We start from the raw sequence: 26742 nt of genomic DNA on the forward strand, positions 1-26742 counted from the left end.
GTTTTATACCTCAGGGATGATTTAATCATCATGGAGTTTCTTACAATAGCTTGTGTATAAGAGGGACTGATTCTACTAATTTTTAAAATCAGATCAAAGATGAGGAGATATAGGGACGTTGCTATACCTTGAAGGGAAAAAAATTTACTATAATGAAGATTAATACACTTTATTCACTTTCATGCAATTTTCTCATGAAAACTTCACTAACATTCTTTTAGGTTATTACATAAACTGATAATGGTGTTGCTGAACTTTATTTCCATACAGCTTAAAACCTAACCACCCAGCAATAAAGTTAAACAGTATATTTACAACCTTACCTTTTATTTTACCTTACAACCTTATTTTATTTATTTTACCAAAAACAATATTTCTACTAATTTTTAAATCAGTAAAAAGTAGTAAAATAAGAACAAATTTAGTCCTATAAAAAGGTATTCTGTCTAAACAAATTAAAAAAACTATTTAAAAACATCCCAAATGATAGTATTTTGAACTATTTGAACAAAAGATTAATTTCAAAGACATTTTAATATTTTTCCTACTACCTCTATGAGAAATGTTGCAACTATTTTTCTGTTATGGGCTATTTAGAAAAAAAATCAAGTTGAAAACTTCATTTTGGAAATAAAAAAGTTTATTGAACTGTTTAAAAACTAGAACTCTTGATTTTTTATTTTCAACAACTACAGTTTATTACACCAAAGCTTTTGATAAGGACTGTGAATTTTGTCTGATTAATACAAGTAAAATTTCCATAAAGTCCCATTGTTTAATAACAATGTATTTTTCATACAGCAAGCAACAAAGTTAAAAATAATTCTAAATAAATAACTTCAACATTATCATGGCTTTTTAGCTTCCAGAAATCACTGTCAGGTATTACTTTAGAGGATATGTATGAGTGTAAATGAAGTGTAGTCTTGTACAGTCTCAGTTCAACCATTCCTGAGATGTGTGGTTAATTGAAACCCAACCACCAAAGAACAGCGGTATCCATGATCTAGTATTCAAATCCATATAAAAGTAGCTACCTTTACTAGAATTTGAACGTTGGAACTCTCAACTTCAAAATCAGCTGATTTGCGAAGACACGTTCACCACTAGACCAACCTGGTGGGTTAACATTATCATGGCTACATCTAGCAAACTGTACTGTATTCTCAGAAGTGCTAAAGATAAAAACAAACCCTTTGAAAGAATGGGCATTTATTTTAAATTATAATTTACAATTAAATTGATTTATAAACACAATAATTGTACTTCAGGATATGTGTGAGAAATAAAAAAAAAGGTTTAAATAAGAATAAAAGAGCAAGTGGCTCATATTAAAACAGAAGACCAGAAAAAGGTTATAATCCAGCATTGCCTTAAAACTAGTCACAAAATTAATTTATTCGTTATAGATACATAAGCAGGGATCGTATAATTGGGAAACTAACTTTACTATTAGTGAAACAGAAACTTTATGGTTAAACAACAGTAGCAGACCAGTAGCTAACAGATTTTTTCAATTTTGAATTCATTAAAAACCTTTTGTAAAATTTCTCAATCCTAACATTAAACGGTTATCCCATGGGCAGGGATATTTGCTTCTTTTAGTTTAACATCCATGCTGTCTTTAATCTTTCTTGAGATAAATTTTATTTACTCAACCTATATAAGAAATTTATTAAGATGAGTAGTCTAAATTGTAAGTTTAAATGTTTTATATGTTTTTTTTAATAAATCTACACTGCTGAGATTGCATGAAACATCAGTTTGTAGTACCATAGTTTTATACTATTTTGAAGGTACTACTTATTTGTCTATTATTATTATTTTATCTTCTTTTCTAATTTATTTATTTTCTTAACCATAATTTTTCTTCAATGTCTAATGATGATTGTTTAATAATGGAAATGGCCATTTAAGTTTAAATTTTATAAATAATTTTTGAACATAATTTTTCCAGTAAATCTAATTTAGTTGAGTTAGAATATTTTTCATTTTTCTTTACATAAGAAAATAAATTAGCCCTTTGCAAATGTAGGAAAACTGTTTTAAAAATTCAGCAACACTTATCAGTCATTTCTTTAATATTTATTCTCTTTGCATATCTTCAATCCATTTAAACTTTTCTGACTACAGTTTTACTTAGGACTTTTACAGTTTTCTTTGGTCAAAGAAGACATACCCAGAATATTTCATATGTTACTAATATAACATATGTTACTAATCTGTGATTTATGACACGGGTTTTTCATCATATTTTGCCCAATTTTCAACCAATTTGCTTGAAAATATTATTTTTAAAATCAGCAAACTATGTTTCATAAACACAAAACAAAAAAAAATTCCGCTAATAAAAAACGCGGTAGAAATGCGGAAAAAAATTCTGCAATTAAATTAACGTAATTTTTGTACTGTTTCAATTTTTTTTTTGTTACAGGCATAAAAACTATCCAATCGTAACAGTTTTTTTTTGGTCAGAATCTGTTAAATCTGTTTAACATACTGTAATTTGTGGAAATTTTTTTTCACAAGAAGGTAGCATAAGACTATGAAGGGAGGAAATCAGATACCAACATATTTTCGCGCAGCGCTAATCAACCGCGGATCATTGTGATGTTAAAAGGTTAAGAGAACAATTCAATAATTTGTACTATTAAGCAATTTTTTACACTAACAATTCATAAAACTTCTCACTTCATATTTATCTTCATTTTTAAAACTGTTCATGTCTTCTTTTATTTAATGTCACTTCTTTTTTTATTCAATAGCTCTTCATCTGAAATACAGAAAAAAAACATTAATCTAAATTTTGTTAGTTGTTACTTATTTTTTCTTTGCTACAATATAGTAAAGTGTAATGCTTATGTTATATGCATGTACAAGTATGTTATGATATAACTTGATCTATTTTTAGACTTTGTATTACTTAATATTAAAATCAATAAAAAGAATATAAATTTAAAAGTAATAGCAATCACATACATTTGAAACAGTCTGTTTAGGTCTCCTGCCTCCCAGAAAAACTCTATTCTTTATACTATTTCTCATGATAAATCATGTCCGCATCTGAACTTGCAGTGTAGCATTAGTTATAAAACCCTTTGACTGACTGGCTGAATAATTAATTTATTACTCAATTTCTTCTTTCAGAAATATCATTTTTAATCAGAGTTCATTCTCTTAATATAACAACAGTAAACTAATACAATATCCCAAGAGACTAACAGTCCATGTGTGAGTTGATCATCCCCCTCACTTCACATCCTCAATTACCTTTACCCTTGAGGCAACATCTTCAGATAGTCATCATGAGAATCAAGTCAGCTACTCCAGTGTACCCACAAATTGTATCACTCTATAGCTAGTGAAGCAACTGCTTTATTAGCAAGAATACCTACTCTACTTGTAAGTTTATCTAAGGACTTTTTCCTTTTTTGGAATTTCCACAAGGATCCCAAATAACAGTTGAGCTCTCTGTCGAGTTAAGTCAGGTACCCTTTTCTTCATACAGTGTAAATATAATCTACCAACAATGATTCAGTTACTTCTCTCAATGAACTAAAAATGGAATACATTAATTACTATATGTAATAATTCACTTTTCACCATCAATATATAACAGTTACAACTAGACTAAAAAAAGGTCAAAAAACTAAAACAACTGAATTTTTTGTTAGTTATCAAAGATATCTAAAACACTCAAATTATTAAAATTACAGGCTAATGAGCAGTAAATTCCAGATTCAATTCACAGTATCAGCTCAGTAGAAACTGGAACAGTTATAATAATACTCAAGCTTCGGAAATTTTCTTATCCTTTTTCCAAAAAAAAATTTGTTCAATTGTCCCAAAAAAATTGTTTCCTCCATAAATAAAATGTAAAATGTCAGGGATACACAAAACTCTAGACTAAACCCCTTACTAACATCAAAGTTCACCAGATACCAGCTTTCTATCTTTGGAAAATTTAATTGTAATGCTTTATCCTTTCTCTAAAGAAAAACCAAAGGGATGTTATCATTTATGTCAATCAAGGCCATGAGATCATACTGCAAATTGTCTAACTTTTAGACATTTTCCAAATCATAATAACCAAGTAGATAAAGCATTATTAAATCCCTGTAATATTTTTTTTAATTCCATCCGCTGTTTCTGTAACTGTCCAACAAGATTCTAGATTGGACTGTTAGCACTGAACAATTTTTTAAACATAAAGCTTTACCAATTCTGACAGGTTTTATACATAATTAAGATGATAATTTTTAATTGGAATCATAACAGATAATTTTTCAACAGTACATTTAAAGTTTATCGATACAGACATTTTGTTTATAAATAAATTAATCAGTAGCAACCACATAGTTAATAACAGAAAGACAGTTTGCATAGTTGCCATACCTATAGTAAGGTCAAATTTTCAGTTAGGTATGGAAATTCATTAGGAATGTGAAATTTTATAAACAAAGGTACATGTTCAAAAAAATTCATGTTATACCTGAAATACTCTTGCCACCAAAATACAGCATTTCGTTTACACTGCTTCAAAGGGTTTAAAAAACAATAGGTCATCTGGTCCTGGAAGTATTTCCAGGACCAGGTTTGTTTACTTCAAATACTGGGGAAAAAGGAAGTCCAATAGGAATGGAAGGAAGTAAGTACAAGTACTATTTAGAAAAAGGAAGATAACACAGATTGCAGAAATTAAGCACAGATTACAAAGTAATAAGCATATGTTCAGCGGAAAGACTGGGCAGGTATCTTGAAATAACACACTGAAGATCAGAATGTGGGACTTGCAGGATAATATAGTTTTAGGCCTAGTCATTACCATGTAGATATTACCTTAGCTTATAATAGAGGCTCTATATGATATTTAAAAAGCCATATATGTTAGTATACTGATTAAACATTTTAGGGAAGCGATGGAAGATTGTGGAATAGAGGATATTCATATAATCCTATAAAAAATTTGTACCACGCTCCAAGAGTAGGATTAAAGATGGAAAAACAAGCCACTAACTGGTGATTTTATTGTTACTAAGGGTTCCAGACTAGAGTCAAGTAAGGAAGCTCATACCGAAAGGTTGTATTTGTCTGTGCTCTGCGCTCTAGTGGCTTAATTGGTTGGTTTTTTGTGGTTTTTAAACTGGAAACATAGTGTCGTTTATTGAGATAAGGTTATGGAAGAAGTTTCATGATTTTTGGATTACGGATTGTACCATAATTTTGATTTTTGTGACTGCATTAGTTGTTCACACATAACCAGTGTATAAGTTATTGAGATTAGAAAACAAATATTCTAAGTCAAATAGACAGGGAATTACAAGTCAGTGACATCACTAATAATAGCAGTAAATAAGGACTTTGAAAATTTTTCAACAATTTTCACTGAGGTAAGCGAGAATTATTCTTAGTCCTCGCATGCTTTATAAGGGGAACAACCTTTTCCACTATTTCTCCACCTCTATCCTTCAGATCACAAAAACCCCCGGGATTTTTGCATCCCGGGTCCTTCCGGACCGCCTCAACCCCTTCCACTCAAATTTTTTGAATCCTTTTTTGGGGGATACATTTTCGACCTCCCCAAAAATGTTTGAACTAAATTTCAAGCAGATACATTTTACCTACCCACCTACAAAAAAAAACCCGACCCCGCCGTTTTTGACCTCCCAAACCTAGGCTTGTGGGGTGTCAAAATACGAGAAATTTGACACAAAAGGAGATAAAAATATAAGATGCGGCGCAAGTCACTTCCCACGGAGGAAGAAACCGACCAAAGTAATTCCCGAGTTTGTGAAGCCCCGCAACGGAAGGTTACAGACGTTAAAGGAAAGAAACGCATCCAGCAGGTGTCTTCCGAAGAGGAGGAGCCAGTGAAGGGCTTGAAGAAGCTAACGACTCGATTGGGATTAGCTGCTTTGACTTTGAAGCAGCATCATGGTTCAGGACTGGCGAAATATATTTCCAGTCATGAGAAGGAGTTGACTGCAACATACAACAGACTAAAACAACTATCGGAGGTGTCCCCGCTACTAACCGTGATCACACAAGCCAACCAGACGGACCCGCAAAAAGAATCAGATGTTAAGGAAATTTTGAGACGAGACGTGACCGATGAAGAACTTCTTGACTTACTTCCACGCAGGTGGCCGTCTGAGATACTAAACAGAGTAAGAAAGAATAAATCTCTTGATGACGAAGACAGCGATTCGTGTCATTTTATTGAATTGGTAAACAAGCAGAGGGTGGACGTTAACAACCCGAGGGCGCGAAGATTTAAAGCAGCGACATTGTCAGAGATGTTTCCTCTTGCATAGGGGAAGATGCGGAGTCAGCTCGCCACAGCAAGTTCAGAATCTACTACAGTACTGGAGGCGGTGACCGCGAGACGTCGACCACCATTCTGGGGTCATTAAAACATGTATGAAGAGATCAGTATTACCGGTGTTTGTTCTGCCCGGAGAACCATTGGTACGGCTATTAGAAAGATGTTAGTGCATTTATCTAAGAACAGTGATGAACCAGCGACGGTGGTGATTTCAAGATCAGCTGAGACATCCGGCCATTCAAGATCAAGGTCAGCCTCGGCTCGAAGGTAGACCCCTCCGCCTGAAAACAGCAGGGTAGTCGTAGTAAGAGATCAGGCAAGTCCTACGCGGACCTATTAAAAACGATGAAAACATCCGTAACCAAGGAAGAGGCTGGGGAAGTCCTTTCCTTAAGGAAGGGATGCAATGAAGAGCTCCAAATCAGGATCAAGGGTTCGCAGAATACGGAAAAGTTTACTGCAGCTCTCCGAGATAAAGCGGCGGTGCTGCAGGTGGACATGCGCACTAGAGGCGACAGGAGAGCGGTTGTCCATGTCAGAGACGTAGAACTGAACACATCAGAGCAGGAGATAAACGAGGCAATTGCTGGCGTTGTTGGGAGTCAAAATATCGTGAATAAGGAGAGGTACGACGATACACAGAACGTGACGGTCATCATGACACACAGGGCAACAAATAAACTCATAGAGAAGAGGATAGCAGTAGGGTGGGTTCACTGCCGAGCTTATATTAGAGAAGAATCCAATCGCTGTTACAGATGTTGGGGGTCCGGGCACAGGAGCGCTGAGTCTCGGGTTCCCAACAGAACGGAGCTGTGCTACAACTGTGGTGGCAAAGGCCACCAGATTAGGGAATACCGAGAAGGAAAAAGATGTTTTGACTGCAATAGCGTTGATCACCGCACCGGAAGCGTGATGTGCGGCTCAACCAGAAATGATTAGGTTGACCCTCTATGCCAATAGAAGTATTCTCTCTCACGACTTATGGGAGAACTGGTGAAGGGTATTGGCGTGGACAGCCTCATAACAACCGAACCTAAACAATATACAGTTGCCAGAAGAGAATGGTGCAGATGCTGCGGGTGACGTCGCTATCCTGAATATTAGTGGACGGTGGGGCGGGCAGCCATTCCACAGAGAAGAAGGTCTGATAGCAGTGGAATACCTGATTCACTGTTGATTGGAGCCTATGTCAGCTACAAATGCGAATTTCATGAGTTTGAGGCATTTATGGATAGACTCAATGATATCATTGTCAGATCGCCCAGGAAGATCATCCTGATGGGCGACTTGAATTGTAAGGCTGTTGTCACCGGTAGTTCTTGCACAAACCGTCGCGGCGAGGTTCTTTCAGACATCATGACAGTGAATGGTCTTTACTGCTTAAATGACCACACACCTACCTATACGGCGAGGGGACATACCTTGATTCTGGATTTAACCATAATGGATGGACGATGGGACCGCTCCAGGTGTAACTGGAGAGTCCTGCAGGACGATACGGCAAGTCATCACTTGGCCACACTGTTAGAAATCTAAGACCCGCCGTTTCGTTTGATAACCAGTCAGAAACCTCCAAGACTGACACGAAGTTGCAACTGTCGTCGAAAATGTTGCCAGACAGATCAGAGATGGTAGAAATTTGTCGCCGTCGTCTCTCCACGATTTGATAATCCATGAGATTTCAAAGATTCCTAAGAGTAGCAATAGGTTTCACCCGATATATTGTGGACTGAGCAAATAGCGCATATGCAAAGTGAACTTCAAAGTCTACGACGCCGAAAACAGAAGTTAAGGGTTGCAGGAGGGGATGCATACGAAGAGGCTGCGCAAAGATATGTAGATGCACGACGCTTACTAATTTATGAAATCAAGCAGTCTAAGAAAAATAAATGGAGAGCATTCTGCGGAGAGTTCGATTCAGATCCGTGGAGGCGGACCTATCAGATAACTGTGAACCGATTTGGTAGGCGGCTCCCCATCCTCACGGAGGAGACAGGGAGACGCCAAGTGATTAGATTGTTTCCTTGCGAAGATAACGGTACTGCTGAATACAACGAGTGAGACAGAAAGCCCTTAACGCAAGATGAGGTGACGGCGGTCATCCTCAAGCTGAAGGACAAAAAAAGTCCGGCCCAGACGGCATACCAGCCGCAGTGCTAAAGGGGCTAGTTATACGAAAGGTAGTAGACTGGGCTGCTCTAGAGAACAGGGCACCTTGCGCATAAGAAGAATGCCGATGCTAATCCTGTTGGACTTACAAAATGCATTTGGTTCAATAACATGGGAATCGATTATGGCAGCGCTGGCTACGAAAGAGATCAGTACGTCCGGAGACAAATTTCTGAGTGTCTGTCCGACAGATGGGTTGATGCTAACACTTAGAACGGAAGGCTGCGATTTCAGATCTTCGGGGGCGTGCCGCAGGGGTCTGTCCTGGTCGTTGCTTTGGCTCCTGGTCTATGATGGCGTCCTGCGGCTTCCTTTGCCAGCTGCAACTGAAACAGTGGCGTACACTGATGACCTGGCCGTTCTGGTCAGTTGCAGGTCTGAGGCTGAACTGGAAGAAAGGGGAGACACGGCCTTAAATGCGATCGGGGATTGGATGCGGGGACACGGACTGGAGCTGTCCCCACAGAAATGTGCATACATTACACTAACGGGCAGAAGAACGATGAGTAGAATAAACCTCATGTCAGGCGGACAGTCACTACAAAAGAGAGACACGATAAAGTACCTATGGGTACAGATCGACAAATTATGTAAATTTAGTCAACACGTAGTAGACAGTTGTTCAAGGACCGATAAAACCTTGAAATCACGGAATGCGTTGATCACTACTCAGTTGGCTCCAAGGGCTTCCAAACGCCGATTAATCGTGACAATGATTAACTTTAGTGTTGTTATACGCCGCCTCGGTTTGTGGTGGAGCAATGAGGGTCATGATGAACCGGGCGCGTCTACAGAGGCGTACGTTGATGGGTGTTACGGCGGGTTATATAACTACGTCATACAGTGCGGTGTGCGTGTTGGCGTCAGCTTTGCCAATTCACCTGCAAGTTAGAATGCGAGAGCTTTGCTACGATGGTATGGGGAAGAGTGAGCCCGAGGCTAATGTAATGGAGACATGACGTGAAAGATGGATGACTGAAAATGATGAAGCCTGGACAAGGAGATTAATCACAGACTTAGACATGTGGACGAAAAGGAAAAATGGTGATATAAATTTTTATACTTCACAAATGCTCTCCGGTCATGGAACGTTTTAACATTACCTCAATCGTTTTGGCAGACGGGACTCTCCGTGTTGCATGTTTTGCGACAGAGAGGACACAGCGGAGCACACCAAATTTATGTGTGCACAATGGCACCTTTGTCGGACTCAAGCAGACATCGACAGATTAATACCCGAAAACCCGGTGCCCTTCATGCTGTCCTCAGAAGAGAACCGGGGGGCCTTCGACACGTACGCTATGAAGGTGTTACGCGCTAAGGACGCTGAAGGGAGACGCCGTGGACTTAAGCGTAGAGAAGGTTGGACAGCCCCATCCGTGAGGGCTGGTATGCTTAGGTGTGCCGGTACCAAACGGGGGGGTAACGACATAGTCGGGCCTGGTTCCCCCTCCCTGGGATTAGAGGCAGGCTAGATAAGGCAGGCAGGATAAAGATAAAAAGACCGACCAGAGGGGCTGAACTGCCTTGCCGTTTTTACTGCCGGTGGGTGGGAAGACTCCCTTAGAGTAAAAGGACACTTCCTTGAGCTGAGCTTTACTTAATTGTACGTCCAGCCCAGGGGTGGAGGGTGGAAAAAAAAGGTTCCAGACTAGGTTGTTGTGTGTTCCTGACGTAGTTTAAAATTCATTTATGGAAAGCTCTCAATAAGTAGATCCTATAAGTGTAGTTGAATAAAAGTTTTAATCAAAGACAAATTTATTTTTCAATTGTTATTCAAAGATGAACAATTTATAACTTAGAGCTTTATAGTAGCGTATAAGAAATGAAGACTGAAAATCAACATGGATAAGACACAGTATTTGTTGCAGAGGAAAGCAGAAGAGATTTGGAAACCTCACAGAGAACTATTAAGCGTAATGATGGATTTAAATACTTGAGACTGACTTTAACATCTGATAGGAGAGATGAAGTGGACCTTATGAATAAAAATAAAAGCAGTCATGCACTACAAAAAAAGTTACATTCATCCCTGTGAAATAACAAAATTTTTAACATGGATAAACATCATATTTTAAAAACTTTAGCAGAAAGTGGGTCAAAAATTGGGTGTTTAATAGCAGATGAAAACAGAAACTGATGACTACAGAAACAATGTTTTGATGAAGATGCTGCTGGCTGACATTGCTAAATAGAATGAGCAGGAGAAGGGTCAAGAATACCATTAGGGTTGCATCTTTGTCGGTGAAAAATATATCTTTACAAAACAACTTTTGCAGAATGGCGTCACATTTTCAAAACAGTCTAGAGAAAGATGATCAAATTTGGGAACATAGCAATCTAATAGAAGGAAAGGAAGACCACAGAGACCAGAAATGGCTGCAACAACTGTAGAAAGAAATTCCTCATTTCTTTCTTATTATTATTTATAATAATAAAGACTTCTTAGTGATGTTTCAGAAAATAAATATTCTAAAATGATATAAATGAGGTTATTCTAAAGATCTATAATTTTATGAAAATCAAAAAGCTCTCTACATATTATAAATTTATATTTATACAAACACCAGTAACAATTAAGCCATACAACTTTTTACAATTAAAAAATAAAGAGCTGTAAGCAAAATACATGAGCTATAATTCTATCATCAAAGAACCGTATCAAAGTTTCATATAAACGCTGAAACATGCACAGATACAAGGTTATCACTACATAAACTTTACTATAACAGCAGCTTCTGGTAATTTAAATCACCAACAAAATTCAGCAAAATGTAACACCCACCCTTTCACACTATTTAACCAGTTCACTAAATTGTATGAAAACCAATTGCTAATGATTTTTTGTTAAAATTAGATATTAAAAACCAAATTAATCTTATTAAAGAGTACGTGTAAACTAAACTATCATTGATCAATAACAACAGGACAAGAGAAACTAAACATTAAGTTGTGTTTGAAATAATTTTTTATTTAACAAGTATATGAGGTATTTAAAACAATTTAATAATATAAGTTTTTCGAACATGGCACAGTTAGGTAAAATAACTATTATACACAATTTTAAGAACAGCTTACCAAAATTCCATTTGATTTCCTCAAGCACTTTCAACTATTCTTCCATCTTCAGGAGGAATTTATAATTAAAATATATAAAAAATGTAAAATTCAAATAATAAAATTAAATACATAACAGTTGATCATCATTTTGTAATGTTGAAGTCATACGTTACAGTAACTACATCCATTCTATAAGAGTATCACAATTGTTATGATCTGATATGTATTTAATTTTATTATGTGAATTTTACATTTTTTATATATTTTAATTATAAATTCCTCCTAAAGATGGCAGAATAGCCACAAGCACTTGAGGAAATCAAATGGAATTTTGGTAATCTGAGAACAGATTACCAAAAAAAGATTTATGAGTGAATATTGTTATTGAAAATTACGTATAATAATTAATAATATGAATCGATTAAAAAGTAATTTATACATCGAATATAAATACTCTATTTTTTATACAATTTTATAATAAAAAAATTGCAAAATTACTTGTATAATTATGATTGCAACAGAATAAATTGTAAAATCTTTATACATTCTCATACAATTAAAAAATATTAACAGTAAAAAACATTACGTACTACACAGTAAATTACACAAATGTACAATTACATACAGTGTTACTTTATCAACTCTACCGACACAGCATGCACACTAAAATTATTCACCAACAGTGATATATATCAAACCAGACATCTGGACTAGATTAAACCCACTGCTAGATAGCATCATTTTAAATAGTAATAAAAATTAACCAGAATCAGAATTTACAATCTACTTAAATCCCCCCATTTTTCATCCCATGTTATCACTTTCTATTAGTTACCAGCCTCTGTTTTTCTGTTTAGCCTCCAGAACCACCATATGGTATTACTTCATAGGATGAATGTGGATGATATGTAAATGAAGTATATGTAAATGTAAATGAAGTGTAGTCTTGTACAGTCTCAGGTCGACCATTCCTGAGATGTGTGGTTAATTGAAACCCAACCACCAAAGAACACCAGTATTCACGATCTAGTATTCAAATCCGTATAAAAGTAACTGCCTTTACTAGGATTTGAACATTAAAAATCTCAACTTCAAAATCAGCTGATTTGCAATGACGAGTTAACCGCTAGACCAGTCTGGTGGGCTATTAGTTATCAGCCTGAATGAACTTATTTTGATTTAAAACTTTTTGACAGAATCTTTTATTATGTATCTTACATTATCTTCTGTTAGTATTACTTATTGTTCCAGTAAGATAGCAAAACAAAAATGAATATCACAATTAAACAAAAAGATGATTCATTATTTTTTATGGTCATAGGAATTTACTGATCGGTAGTCTAAAAAAAGAAATATTTATGTTGAGGAAAAGAATTAAATCTTTTTATGAGTATTGATAAAAAAACACTTCGAATTGCTTCCCCATGCACTGTATTCACTGTATTTTGCTCCCAGTAATTACTTCCTCTTCCCAAAACTGAAGAAATGGCTCAGGACAAAGAATCACTTCAAATTATGAGGTCAAGCCTAGAGACAACAACTTTTTTTGCAAAACTTATTTTACAAATCGCATTATGCTGAAGATATTAAAAAGTCTGAAGGTCATTGATCTTAATGTACTGAATTCCAAGGTGATTATATTGAAAAATACATAAAAAAACTATCTGAAATATCTGTTTCTTTATCTAGTGGACAACTTTTGAAATGACTATTGTATTTTCTTTACATACATAAGTTTTTTCTTTTCCTTCTATATTTTAATACACATTGCTAATTGCTATACTTTAAGAGTGCAGTCACAGAATAAAATATCTGACTGGTACATAATATATGATTACATCAGAAATAATTATGTATGTATGCTACTACATAGATAAAAAAACCAGAACCTGCAATTCAAAAGAGTTTTACTGCTTTTGTAAAAGAAAATCTTTTTTATTTTATTTCAAACGAATTGATTTGAATATCTTTAAGATATTCAAAATGTATTATTAGAAATGGCTACAAAAACATAACAAGACCCTTCTTGTAAGCCAAAGAAGTATCATATTGAGTACATGAAAATGATTACACTGATCTGATAGAGGTGAATATTGTTATTATTTAAGTATAAGTGACTATTGGTTTTTTTTTTTTTTTTTTTTTTTTTTTTTTTTTTTTTTTTTTTTTTGTAAAGGTTGCATATTCATACACTGAAATTAAATATAAATCCATGAAGTAACAGTAAACTAAATATATGAATGAATAAGATGCACAATAAATAACAAAAGATTAATATTTGATAAATACTGTTCTACATAATTCATATTTATGACCAAAAAATAATAGCCAGTTTTGTATTTTGAAAATTTCAAGATACAAGGAAGGCCCAAGAAATGATATATCAAACTGTGGGAATAAATTTAGGCATAATAAATGTTTAATAATAATGACAATCTTAGCATTTTATTAAAACACTTCAAAGCAAAACAATATTGTTTAATTTTGTTCCAAATGAAATCAGTTTGATCATCCATGAGAGTTTTCATCCAAATAAACACCCACAAATTTTGCACTAGAGGTAATAGAAATATTATCATTAAAACTAACAGTCTACCTAAGAAAAATATTACAACAGTTTTATCCACATTTAAAGTTAAATAGTTACAATTTATTCTATAAATAATTTGTTGAATCGCTACATTGAATTTTAGCACACTAACAGTGTTAGATGTTTAAATGAGTTGAGTTCTTCATTATAGTATCACTAACTTTAGTATGTATTAGATGAGTAACATGTGTAAAAAATTGTGTAATGTTGTTATCTATGATCAGCAGTGAGGAAGATTAAGAGAACAATTTTTTTTAAAATGTTCAATTTTTCTTGTGACTTCCTCACACCTGACACTCACTCACTAGCAGTGTAGTTTTCCCATGTAGTACTGGCTAAACTAATCATTTGTAGTCAGAAAAATGTTATTTAGGGCATTATTCAAAAAATGTTGATCTTGTTTGTTTAAAGCATAACTGTCACTGATAAGCAGTCAATGGAGACGGCATGTGTTTTGTTTGCTTGTTCTAGTGCATGACTCTCCTGTTATGTTCTGGTAGTACTTGTGTGTCTCTTAACTACAAACATACATGCTAAAAAAATTTACTGTTATTTATTTTGTAATTGTCATTGATATCTTTGCCACCTAAATATGTCGTGTGTTAAATGTAAAGTGGTATTTCACAACAAAAATGAAGCTAAGTATAATGAATGAAAGAATTCATTCCAAGCTTCTTGTACAAGACTTGAAACTATGGAAAAATTCAAAAGGAAGAATGCCAAAAATAAATCGGTGTGGAAGTGTGAGTGTCTTATTGTATCTGAACGTCATTTCAATAATCAGGATTTAGGTTTTATTAAAATTTTGATTTCGCTTTCCAATTTGCATGAGCTTACTTCTTTATTCAACAGAAAACTCGAAGATATCTCTGCCCAAATCAAAACACTGAACAAAATCTCTGAAGAAACAAACAAAATGCAAGTAAAAAAAATTATCCATTGAAAATAATGATGTTGCTAAAAATATAATGAATTGGAAGAAAAGAATACAAAATTAACTCAAGACTTGTCACAATTGCAACAAGAATTACATTACCTACAGCAACAAATGAGAATAAATAACATCGAAATATCTGGCATTCCAGAGACCAAGGGCAAGGACTTACACAAAATCTTGGAATCTGTTGCTCATACCATTCAAATAGAGTTGAAAAATGAAGAAGTGTCTGCTCTGCACAGGAAGCCAAATGCTAAGGATTCAAGTTCTCTTATCGTCAACTTTTATCTCTAGAAAAGTTACAAATTCATGGACCTTGGCCACGAAGAAGAAAAATGGGGTAAAAACAATGGAAATCAGCCCAGGACTGAAGGATAATATCATTCACATTTACGAACATCTATCTCCTTATTACAAAACTGCCTTAGGAGCAGCAAGGGATCTCAAGGTGAAGAATAGACTGGCATTCGTCTGGGTGCGAGATGGGAAGATGTTAATTAGACAGTCAGCATCAGCTCCTGAGAAAAGAAGATTTGCAGGTTTTTGTTGGTTGCGTAAGTGATGGATTGTGTGTAGTGTTTTTTGTATTATTACCATTAGTCATAATTGTTTAGACTGGCTAGTTTCAGTGATTTCAGTAATAACTAATATACTCCTTATCTGAACCATTAGGTTAGCTAATTCTTTATCAGAGTTACTTAAAATTATGAAGTAGAATATATAGTGATAGTAGTAATGGTGTAACAGTTTTAATCTTTGTTATTATTAATGCAATATTTTTTTTTACTATAATAATGATACGTGCTTCATGAACAAGACAGAGACATCTGCGTGGTTGTTTCTTGATTTCATATACTAGATTATTTTATTTTGATTTTTCTTTCTTTCTCTTTACTTTTATTATTATGGTTCTTATAAAAAATTTTGATAATTAAATTTCTTATGAATTTATGATGCAATTGAGGTCGATGATATCTTTAGCTTTACTCTGAAAAATTATTCTAATAATGTTGGAAAATTCTTTAATATATTGCAAATGAACATATGCAGCAGATGAATCTGATGAATTTGCTTATGTACTTCGAAACTGCAATAAAATAATTTTAACAGAAACTTGGGTAACTGATCATGACCAACTTAACTATAATCTAAACAGATACTTGGTGTATGATGAGCCTGGTATCTATAACAAATGAAATGGTATTTGTGTGTTTTTCAATGAAAAACTGAAGGTTAAAAGAATCAATTTTGAATTACTCGAAGTAAATTCAATAATTTTGAGTACTGAGAATCCACAAGATTACTCTCATTGCTGTTTATAGATCACCATCTGCAGTTGTGGATACATTCCTTAACAGTTTCGGTGAGTGTTTACATAGGTTTAGGGACTGTGATAATATTGTCTTAATTGGAGATATAACATCCACTTAAATGGAAATATGAATGAAGTTTATGAATATTTTGGTATAGTAATCCTAAAGAATACTAATTTTTATTCTGAAAATATTATCAGATCAATTCTTAAAACTAAGATCTCTGATCATTTTTGCACTGCCCTCCACCTCAGAATGGAAAATAAGGTAAATAACAGTACTAAAGAGCAGTCATTTAATGAAGAGAGAGATTATGATATGTTAGCAAAATCTTAAAATAGAAAAATAGGAGATGTTGTTGGGTCATGCATAGACGATGATGATGATGATATGCTAAATTCTTTTTTTGAATAAACTGACCGATCACATAAAAAATTTAACACATAAAAAACATGTAGCATACAAATATAGACCTTAAAAAAGCTGAATAACTATTGGGGCTTAGTCACGTCTGTAAGAAATCGTGATAAATTATACAAAACTTTCCTCAAAGAACCTTTCAATGCCAATTTAGAATGTAAATATAAAAAATAAAGATATCTTTTAGGTGAACTCATTAAAAAATGTAAACACAACTATTATAAAAGTAAAATTTTACAATCTAAGGGAAACTGTGAAAAGATGTAGGACTATATAAAAGAGCAATTAAATATTAAAAAAAAATTATTTCAGAAATAGATCCTGAAATTTTAAGTGTCCATTTTGTTCAAGTAGATAAGGAATATGCGGAAAAGTTGTTAAATGCAAATATGTCTGTTATGCATGACAATCATCAACTAGATGTGGATATGACAACTCACAGTTTTTTTTTCTGTATCCAACAAATGAAAACAAATTATTAATATAATTACTCTTCTCAAAAATAATTCAGCTACTGGTATTGATAGTTTTAAAAACACACTTAATATCCTATTAAATAATTAATAAATAAATGTTTTGCCATAGGGTGTTTACCAAATAAATTTCAAATTGCTAATATTATCCCACTCTTCAAGTCAGGAGATCGTTGTATTCCCACAAATTACAGTTCAATAAGCTTGTTAAATGGTCTATCTAAAGTTATGGAAAAAATTTTCAAATCACAAGTGACAAAATATTTAAGTAAACTCAACATAATTCATGCAAATCAATATGCATATCAATATTCATCAAATCATTGTTTTATATATTAACAAAAATATAAACCTCTTTAATACCAGTGATTCATCACACAATCTGAGATCATCTAGTATCACCTTTATAACGCCCTGAAATGATCTATCAGTCTGCAGAAGATATTTCATGTATATTTCTGCTAAAGTAATAAATCTTACTCCTGCTAAATTTATATATAGCAGAGTGAAAAAAAAACCCTTAAAGAAATAGATGAGTGGAATGACAAATAATGTGTATGAACCACTATTCTACACACATTTTTGCCATCCTATTGTAAATTTATAGTTATAGTCATAATTTTAATACTAATATTATTTAGCATTATTTTGTATTTTTATATTGTTAAAAAAAAATAATTAACAACAAAAAAGATATAACAATACTCATTTTACTCCAGTTTATACAATATACTAAGCATGAAAGTGTACAACAATATAAATATTATTTTCATCATCGTATAACATAACATCATTTTCATATTCTTGTATCCTCTTGATATAATTAAACCTAGAATCTTGAATTTTAATGCATGGATGCAAGTGTTCATATGTTATAGTATTACTATGTTCAAATTTTTTTCATTCTTTCATCATCTTTCTACGATAAGTTTAAATTTTAATTGATCTCAATTTTTAACAATTAAGTTTTTGTTTGTAAGAACTTTTATTTACTTATGCAGGAACTTTTAGTTACTACATGACAGATAAAGTAGTTCATACCTACAAACAGGTTATCCTTTGCAGGTATTATGTTTCCAAATTATATATTGTAATTCTTTTATATATCATACTTTATTCAAGGGAAGTAAAGGTTTATTCATTCATTCATAACCTGACTCTCTTTCTATGTATAATTTAAATCTAATATATTTTTCAACCATATAGTAAAGAAATAACTTCCTAAATTAATACAACTGCTAACAGTAACCTCTGAAACCAAAATGCCAAAATGTAGCAATGGTGTCACTGAGAGATAGATCTAACAGAAATTAAAAATATTAAAAAAAAAAAACTATTTTAAGTACAGTAAATTTAAGTTTTGTAAATGTAGTTTTTGTGCAGATTAGAAGGGATACTTTAGACAAGGGTGATGGAACTACAATGTTGCAGCACCAGAGCAGGGTAAAACACATACATGCACTCACCTGAGTATGTGAATGTGTGTCTTTCTGCAGGCAGCAGAGAATGTAAATTTTCTGATTCCAAGAGATATTGCTTTATACCACATAATAATTTACTCCCCTCCCCATCCTATACACTCCCATTACACTGCGTATCAACACCAATACATACTCAGAGGCAAGAAAAATTAACTGCTGTGCATTGTGTAATATACACTTTCAACTTAAAACATAGACTTGCTGAACATTTGATTCACACTGGCATTTAAAAATGGATAATCCTGTTTTATTAGTGAAAATGCTGCAAATTTATGCTGTGATATTTAAGATATGTTATAGGTAAGCATCAGTTGGATGGATGTTCTATATAATGTACTCTGGAAATGTGCTTATCAACAACTTCACCAACAGTCAACTCTAGGAAATATGTATATGATTCACCAATAAACACTAAATTTCTTTTTTTCAATTTTAATCATATTTCCTTATGCATATCAAACTCAATTAAACAAATTCTAATAAACTTTTGCAATATAGATCAAAACACCTGTAACTTGGACCACTATATATCACAGAAATTATATTCTGTATATGTTGTTGCATAAAAATATGTTAATATACCATGTTTAAAGATCAAAAAACTTCTTTTTTTTAGAAAATATAATTTTTATTTAATTTCCTTCTCATAAAATTAGATACAGAATAAGATTATAAACTTTTAAACTGTAGCAATTTAAGGCACAATTTACATCAAAGCATGATCTAAAATATATTTCTAAGGACAGTTTGTCTAACACACTGAGAACATTACATCATTACTCACATACCTATTTCAAACATCAAAAAGAATTTCAAATGTTGTACCAAAATTTGTCCATCCTTGTCTGTCTGTGGTGAATCTCATTTTAACAATATTTTTTCAATTATTTTATTCCTCATTTTAAGAAGCACCTTCATTCATGAGATTATATTATATATATGTGTGTGGGGTGCAACAATAAAGTAATGAGACTGATGTGATAAAATATTTTACTTACATTTTTAGTCAGCTGTAGTGTAATCTCCTTCAAAGTAGTTCCCTTCTGCTTGTACCCACTTACTCCAATGCTTCTGCCACTGCTGGTAACATTTCTGGATTTCTTCTTCTGGGATGTTGTCTAAGACCCTTGTCACATCAGTTTGGATATCTGTTGTATGAAAATTGTGTCTCTTGACCACCAATTTGATTCTTGGGAATAAACACAAGTCACTCGGGGGACCGTACAATTTCATGCACCCTAGCTGTGTTCACATCTGTCCATGAGATTGATGGTCATCACTGTGATCTTTGTCTTCAAAATTCATTCTGCCTTCACAAAACATTTTATGCCAACAAAAAACTTGAGTCTTGACATAACCTTACTTCCAAAAGCCTTCTGAACCTTACTGTAGGTTGTCATCACATTCTCACTGAGTAACAAAAAGAAATGGCATACCATTGCACAATATTTTGTGATTCCATTTCCATGACGAGACCAAAACACGTCTTCTCTTATTACACCACTACTCAAGACTGACAGGTTGTACAGATGTGCCGCTTGGACTATTAGCGGCAGAAAGGTCAAAGATGAACTGTCTATGAAGGCTGCAGGGTTGCCACATTTTGCTCAAAAAATCGGTCTCATTACTTTATTGCTGCACCTCATACATACATACATACATACAACAAATACACTTGCACAAAGATGCACATGCAAACATACACTCTAAAAAACATGATTTAATAATAATAAGTGCATATAAATTAATGATAATATTAGAAAGATAAATAAAATGGGTGTACTTGCAAATATTACTTGTTATTCATTATTTTATGCAGCATGACTTTGGCACAGAATAAAAAAATTACTTAGCATTGAGAACTATAAAAAATAAAATACAAATTCACCAATGATACAAGGCTGTGTACAAGTCTTCATCATTTAATTTTCCCTAACATTAAAACCTACTGATCCACAACTCTGCGCACTTTTTGCTATTGATACTCAGAAAAATTACAGTACAAAGTAGTATTCTTAAATCACAGTAGTACAGTTATAAAACTGAAGGTATCATAAAATCTTCAATGTTTGCAGAAATATTACACAGGTCATTGAAAAAGGTTGCAGCAATTTAAAAAAATTATATCCAGAAACTACTAGAGATAATCAAACAAGTATTTTTTTTAAAATTCACCAACTCAAAAGGTTTTTTTACATACCTTAGGATTTAATAATATGAGCTCCGTTGTCCACTCTGCAAACATCCAGCTAATAATCAACTTCTCAGGTCTGCTGGATAAATCACTGGTGTACCTGTGACAATAGCAGCAGTGATCCATTGTCTTAAATGTTGTACATCCCTGATTTTTCCACTGTAGACAAATGTTTTTAACATACCCCATAGAAAAAGTCTAGGGATGTCAAAACTGGGCTTTTCACAGGCCAAAGCCTAGGACTGGCCCTACCAATCCAACAATTAGGGATCATTCATTGAGATCACATTGAACTCCTAGGCTTAAGTGTGGGGGTGCACCATCTTAATGAAAAATTACAGCAACATTACTTTCTTGTTCAATTTAGTCAACTTGCAGGAAAACATACAATTGTAGCATGTTTAAATAAAGACTCCCTATATAGTAGGCACATGAAAAAAGAATGGGCCAATCAAACGATCAGACATTAAACCGCACCACACGTTTATTTTTAGGGAATCTTTGAACTCAATAATTTCATTGGGTTGCTGAGATTCCCATATCCTATAATTATGCAAAAACATTTAAAACAACAGATCACTGCTCCTACTGCCATAGTTATGCCTGGAATGATCCAGCGAACCTGGGCATAAGTCCGAATACCGGCTAGATGTTTCCAGAGCAACCAATGAAGCTCATATTGTAACATTCTAAGGTATGTAAAAAAACCTTTAGAGGTGGTGAATTTTTTAAAAAAATATTCATTTGACTATCTCTAGTAGTTTCTAAGACACAATTTTTTTAAATTGCTGCAACCTTTTTCGATGACCCTGTATAATTCAAATTTGTACAAGGCACAGCTAGAACCGTGCAATTGCATTACAGAGATTAATTGCATGCAATTAATCTCTGTAAGGGACTGGTGCAAAAAGTCGTTGGGGAGACAGATTCATGTAAAGGAATTGACCACCTTATAAACATGAATCTCTTTTGCTGTACATTTCTCTCTATGCTGACTTCTCACCATAGGACAGTTACTTTCAGGACTTTATAATCAAGAGCTATATCTGTCAGTATAGAAAAACATCCACACTTTCCAGGAAATTCAGCAATTACTGAATATAACAGAAACATTTCTAGGCTACACTTTTATTGGACTTCAATAAAATGATGGAGCAAGCATAGAAACAGACAGCAGATATTTCTAGCACTTATTAAGACATACCTTGGAATAGGTAAAAATGACTATTTTTACTTTAATTACATATTGAATGATGTTATTTTTGCTTCATAGATAGGTGAAATAGTTTTAAAATACTATCACACAGATTCTATCCAAATCATTCGTTTTGACAGTACAAATAGGTGAATAAACATGCACTGATTAATTTAATAGACTATTTTAAAACGTTAACTAAACATTATCATAAATTAAAACATAAAACTTAGACAACCTGGTTAAATAAAAAAAAAAGAAAAGAGTAATAGTATAATAGCTCTTTGTAACCATCTGTCACAAGTTAAAATGACAAACCTAAATTTTTTCTCTTTTTTATAAAGCACTCATGTAGTAAAAAACAATCATTCGTTACACGTTCTTTTGATATTGCTCATTTTGTTTTGAAGACTTTGTTTTTTAAACAAATTAGATTACGATTGGTAAAATATGATTTATTATTTACTTTATTTTTTATTATAAAAACTCACTTTACTTACTTTTTATTTTACAATACTACCTGCTGATTTTTATTTTGTTTTTTTTTTAACTATTTCAACTTCTCATTATATTTTAAGGAACGTATGAGGGTGGCTTATGTATGACAGACTACTGTTGAAACAGTTCAATGATGAGACTTATAAAAATACCATAAAGTATCTTAAATATTTTGTTTTTCCTTAACTGTGACAGAAAAGAGAAAAATATTAGTAATCTTGATGAATTTTTTATTTTAAAAAAAGATGCACAACCAGCCGTACATCATTAGAGTTTGCCGGTCAGCTAGAATAGAAAAAATTCTAAGTGGAAATAATAAGGAAAGAAAAGACTAAATAAATTACCTGCATTACATAAATTTAAAATTATATTAAAAGTATTAAATTATCATAAATAGAAAATCACACCAAAATTTAAAAAATTTCAGTCAAGAAATAGTCCAGTATTTCTTAACCAGTAACAATAACTTATCATTACATAATTATAAGAGCTGTTACTTAATTAAATATTACGTATGTGTATCTAAAAATAAACATAAAATAAAATATATCAAGATATTCATAAATAACATTTTTTTTTAATCTGTTGAAAATTTTACTGTAACTTACAACTAAATTCTATTCAAACATGAAATATGTCTGGTCTGTTTAAACACAACTTTAAATCAACTGAATGTGTGATTGTAGCAAACTGTACAATTGAACTGTAGTCATCTAACCATTTGAAGTAATCCATTAAATGTATTTATTTAATTAATTAATTAATTAATTACATTTACCTCAGACGATAAAATGTAAACAAAAAATGGGTTAAGGAAATCCAGTAAAAAATTCATGGAATGACAGATGTAGTTAAAACCAAAACTAACAGATATAGTACTTACAGGAAACAATCCATTTATTGAAAAAATTCATTTTCAGTCTTACAAAACTAACTTTTTAAAATATAAAATTGACTTCAAAAAATACACTAAAAACTAAAAAATATTACTATTCAAATACTAAATTTAGACTTAAAATCAAGTTGAAAACACAACTAACAAAAAAAGATTTAATAATAACATTTAGTTTTTAAATGAAATGATACAGAATAAAATATTTTAATAATGAATTGTTGAATAAAATTGTAAAACAAAATGTGTAGTTGAACAAGTTTGACAGCATAATTTGAAAAGGATGTGATCTAAAGAAATTTAACTTAGACTAAAGTAATACTGTTATGAGAGTAGATCAGACTCTTAAGAAAGCATACACAAGTTTTTATCTGATCTTAATCATTAAGAAAAACGTATGATTCATCAATACATATGATTCAGTCTTACGAAGCGCAATCTATAGTTGAAAGGTTAAATATTTCTGACTTCACCTTCTTTTCAACTCTTTTATTATTGTTCTTTTTTTAATATATTATAATTGATTTGAACAGATGATAATGATTTTAATACATAATAAGGTACACTAATTTATCTACTAACCTAAAATCACACAGTAATACATAATATGTGATATGTAAAACTATTTTTATACAAGTTAACAACACTGTAGGCGATTATAAATAGTTGTACAATATATTCATGTTATATTAAATACTGTTTTTTCAAGCAGTTCTGTGATGGTAATCATATTAATCCTATTCATATATTCAGTGCTCAATCGGAAGACAGATAGTACACAATTTTTTTCTAAGAAATATAAGCTCTTTTAATAACCATATAACTGTAATTTAACTCCAGGCCATAACATAAATGTCATGAGGCTTTACAAGATTAAATTACTGATTCCAGGAATAAGACGAACAATTTACAGCAACCTGACAGACATTATCAAATAGGTGTTTCAGCACCACTGCACTAAGCCCTAACCTAAAAGTATTAGGTTAACTCATACTAAAATAGTTAATAAGAATTTGTTCACGTATCTACAAACTATTTATCAAAGTATCTACATATTAAAACACTTTCTGTGTGATAAATTCTTATAATTCACCAAATTCTGAATTAAACAACAGAAATTTTAGAAGAAAGACAGTAGAAAAAAGGCTGCCAGCAAACAGATAATGCAGAAATGATATTTTATTTCATAAAAATAAGCCCAATATAATATATAGCAAAACACATGTCAATTCATACATTACTAGAAAATAAACTTCCAGCTTAGTCGAGTAACTAAAACTTTTTTTAAATAAAAATTTTGTCATAATAACTTTGATTTAATCTGATTTTATAAAACCAAATTTAACCAATTTGAAAGAATTGCTTATACGTTATTAAGAAATAAATTCTATTGAACCCATCTTCTAAATAAGTACCATTCACTTATTGTAAAATTATTTTATGCAATTTTCCTATAACTAAATCTATAATTATATTTATTAAATACATATGCAAATTACACACTGTGTTACTTCATACATTTTAATGTTGTTTTAATAATACAAGATAAATTCAAAAGATTATATGAACGAATGTCTTATGATCAAAGTAGTACTAATTACAGAGAAATCATTATTTAATTAATTGACACTATTCAAAATATCAAAATACGGTTAGCATAATTTTCTTGTTTCTCTCCAACAATAACAATAATTACTGTTTGTTTAATTTGCATGTAACACAACTGCAGTTTAAAAGTCCAATACTAAACAGCAATAAAATATGATAAATTTTGCAATGTGCTTCAAAAATTACTTTCAGAGAAATATCTCTTCAGAAAACATATGGTGAAGTGAAAAAAACAGGTTTATGAATGGCAAGTATTTCCATTAGGAGAGTACATATACTGATGATTATAATAATAATAATAATAATAATAATAATAATAAAGAGTTCATCTTAGATCCAATCTTCCATGATGATGAAAAAATCATGTGTGTTTAAAGTGGTTCAACAAAATCTGTTGAGTAAATAGTATCAGAAGTGGGAATATCAGTGTGCAGCTGCCAGAGTATTCACAAAATATGCAAACACATTGTGTTTGTCAATAGCATAATGCGATGTCTTAGGAGCATCAACCGAACTCTCTTGATTTGGCACTGGTTGAATTTTATGTTTATCTTCGTATGAATGATCAACTCAGAAACGAAAGCAGTAGGACACCAATGACATCACTATCAATATAACAAAGCAGCTGAATGACATTCCCAAGAATGGCTTCCAGGAGTGTTTCAAGTTAATGAAAAGTACAGCCACTGAAAAAATCAACTTGGAAATAAATGTAAACTTTTTAATGAATCATGATTTCATAAAATAAATGCATTCCAGGAATTTTTTTAAGCTACCCAATATTAGATTTTATTACATTTCTGACGTTACAATTGAAGTAACTTATATTGTTTTTGTTTGTATAGAATAGCTGTTTTTAACGTCTGTCTATCATGTAATAAGGTACAATTTATGTACATTAAAATACAAACAAGTTAATTCTGAATTAATATATCCTTACTATCAATTTGTTATAACTGTATAACAGTAAATAAAATGTATGCAATTTTTGTTTACATTTGTTACTTCCACCTGTTTTTTTGAGCTTGACATGCATCTTTTAGAACATATACTTTTCATTATTAGTCATCTAGAGTAAACTTACTCATAAATTAAGTTATCTTTACATATGATGTTCACTAATGAGGGGAAAACATCAATTTTCAAATTACTTCAGTTCTCTGAAATATTTAAAAAAATTTACTGATCTTTCAGAACATCCTTTGTATACTAAGACTTTTTTTAATAGTTTTATATCAATAATTTAGTCTTTTCATGTCAAAGAAGTACTATGTTGGCAATACATATACTCACTTATGTTTGCTGAATTGTTGGTATACAAAGATGAATATATATTTATAATATTATTAAAATGTAAAAACCTCAGAAATAGGTTTTTTTTGTGGATGCAGGTTTGATCTTTATTAAATTATTACAACTGTTATAATCATTCTTATTATGAAAGCAAACATCAAGAATGAAATAATTAATTACATGTAACATTTATACAAGAGAAAGCAAAAACTAATGTGAATAATTAAACTACAACAGGAAAGAAGTGGATAAAATTAAAAAAAGACAGCAAAACCAGGTGATATCAGATGG

General features: G+C 32.2%; 1 protein-coding gene across 5 annotated transcripts in view; it reads right to left on the reverse strand.

Moving 5' to 3' along the window:
- Positions 1 to 237: 237 nt before the first annotated feature.
- Positions 238 to 26742, reverse strand: part of LOC142323611 (transmembrane protein 60) — a 34204-nt gene continuing 7699 nt past the window's right edge. For 3 of the 5 annotated variants that reach the window (XM_075363458.1, XM_075363457.1, XM_075363459.1), the window contains exon 3: positions 23156 to 25844. In XM_075363458.1, the coding sequence (XP_075219573.1) occupies positions 25826 to 25844 (19 nt within the window). In that variant the 3' untranslated portion in view covers positions 23156 to 25825. Of the gene's footprint in view, positions 2774 to 22660; positions 22845 to 23155; positions 25845 to 26742 lie in introns of those variants that run through there. The other 2 variants (XR_012756134.1, XM_075363460.1) reach the window with 2 other exon arrangements.

This window comes from Lycorma delicatula, chromosome 4 (genome assembly GCF_047948215.1).
Source record: "Lycorma delicatula isolate Av1 chromosome 4, ASM4794821v1, whole genome shotgun sequence".
Taxonomy (NCBI): domain Eukaryota; kingdom Metazoa; phylum Arthropoda; class Insecta; order Hemiptera; family Fulgoridae; genus Lycorma; species Lycorma delicatula.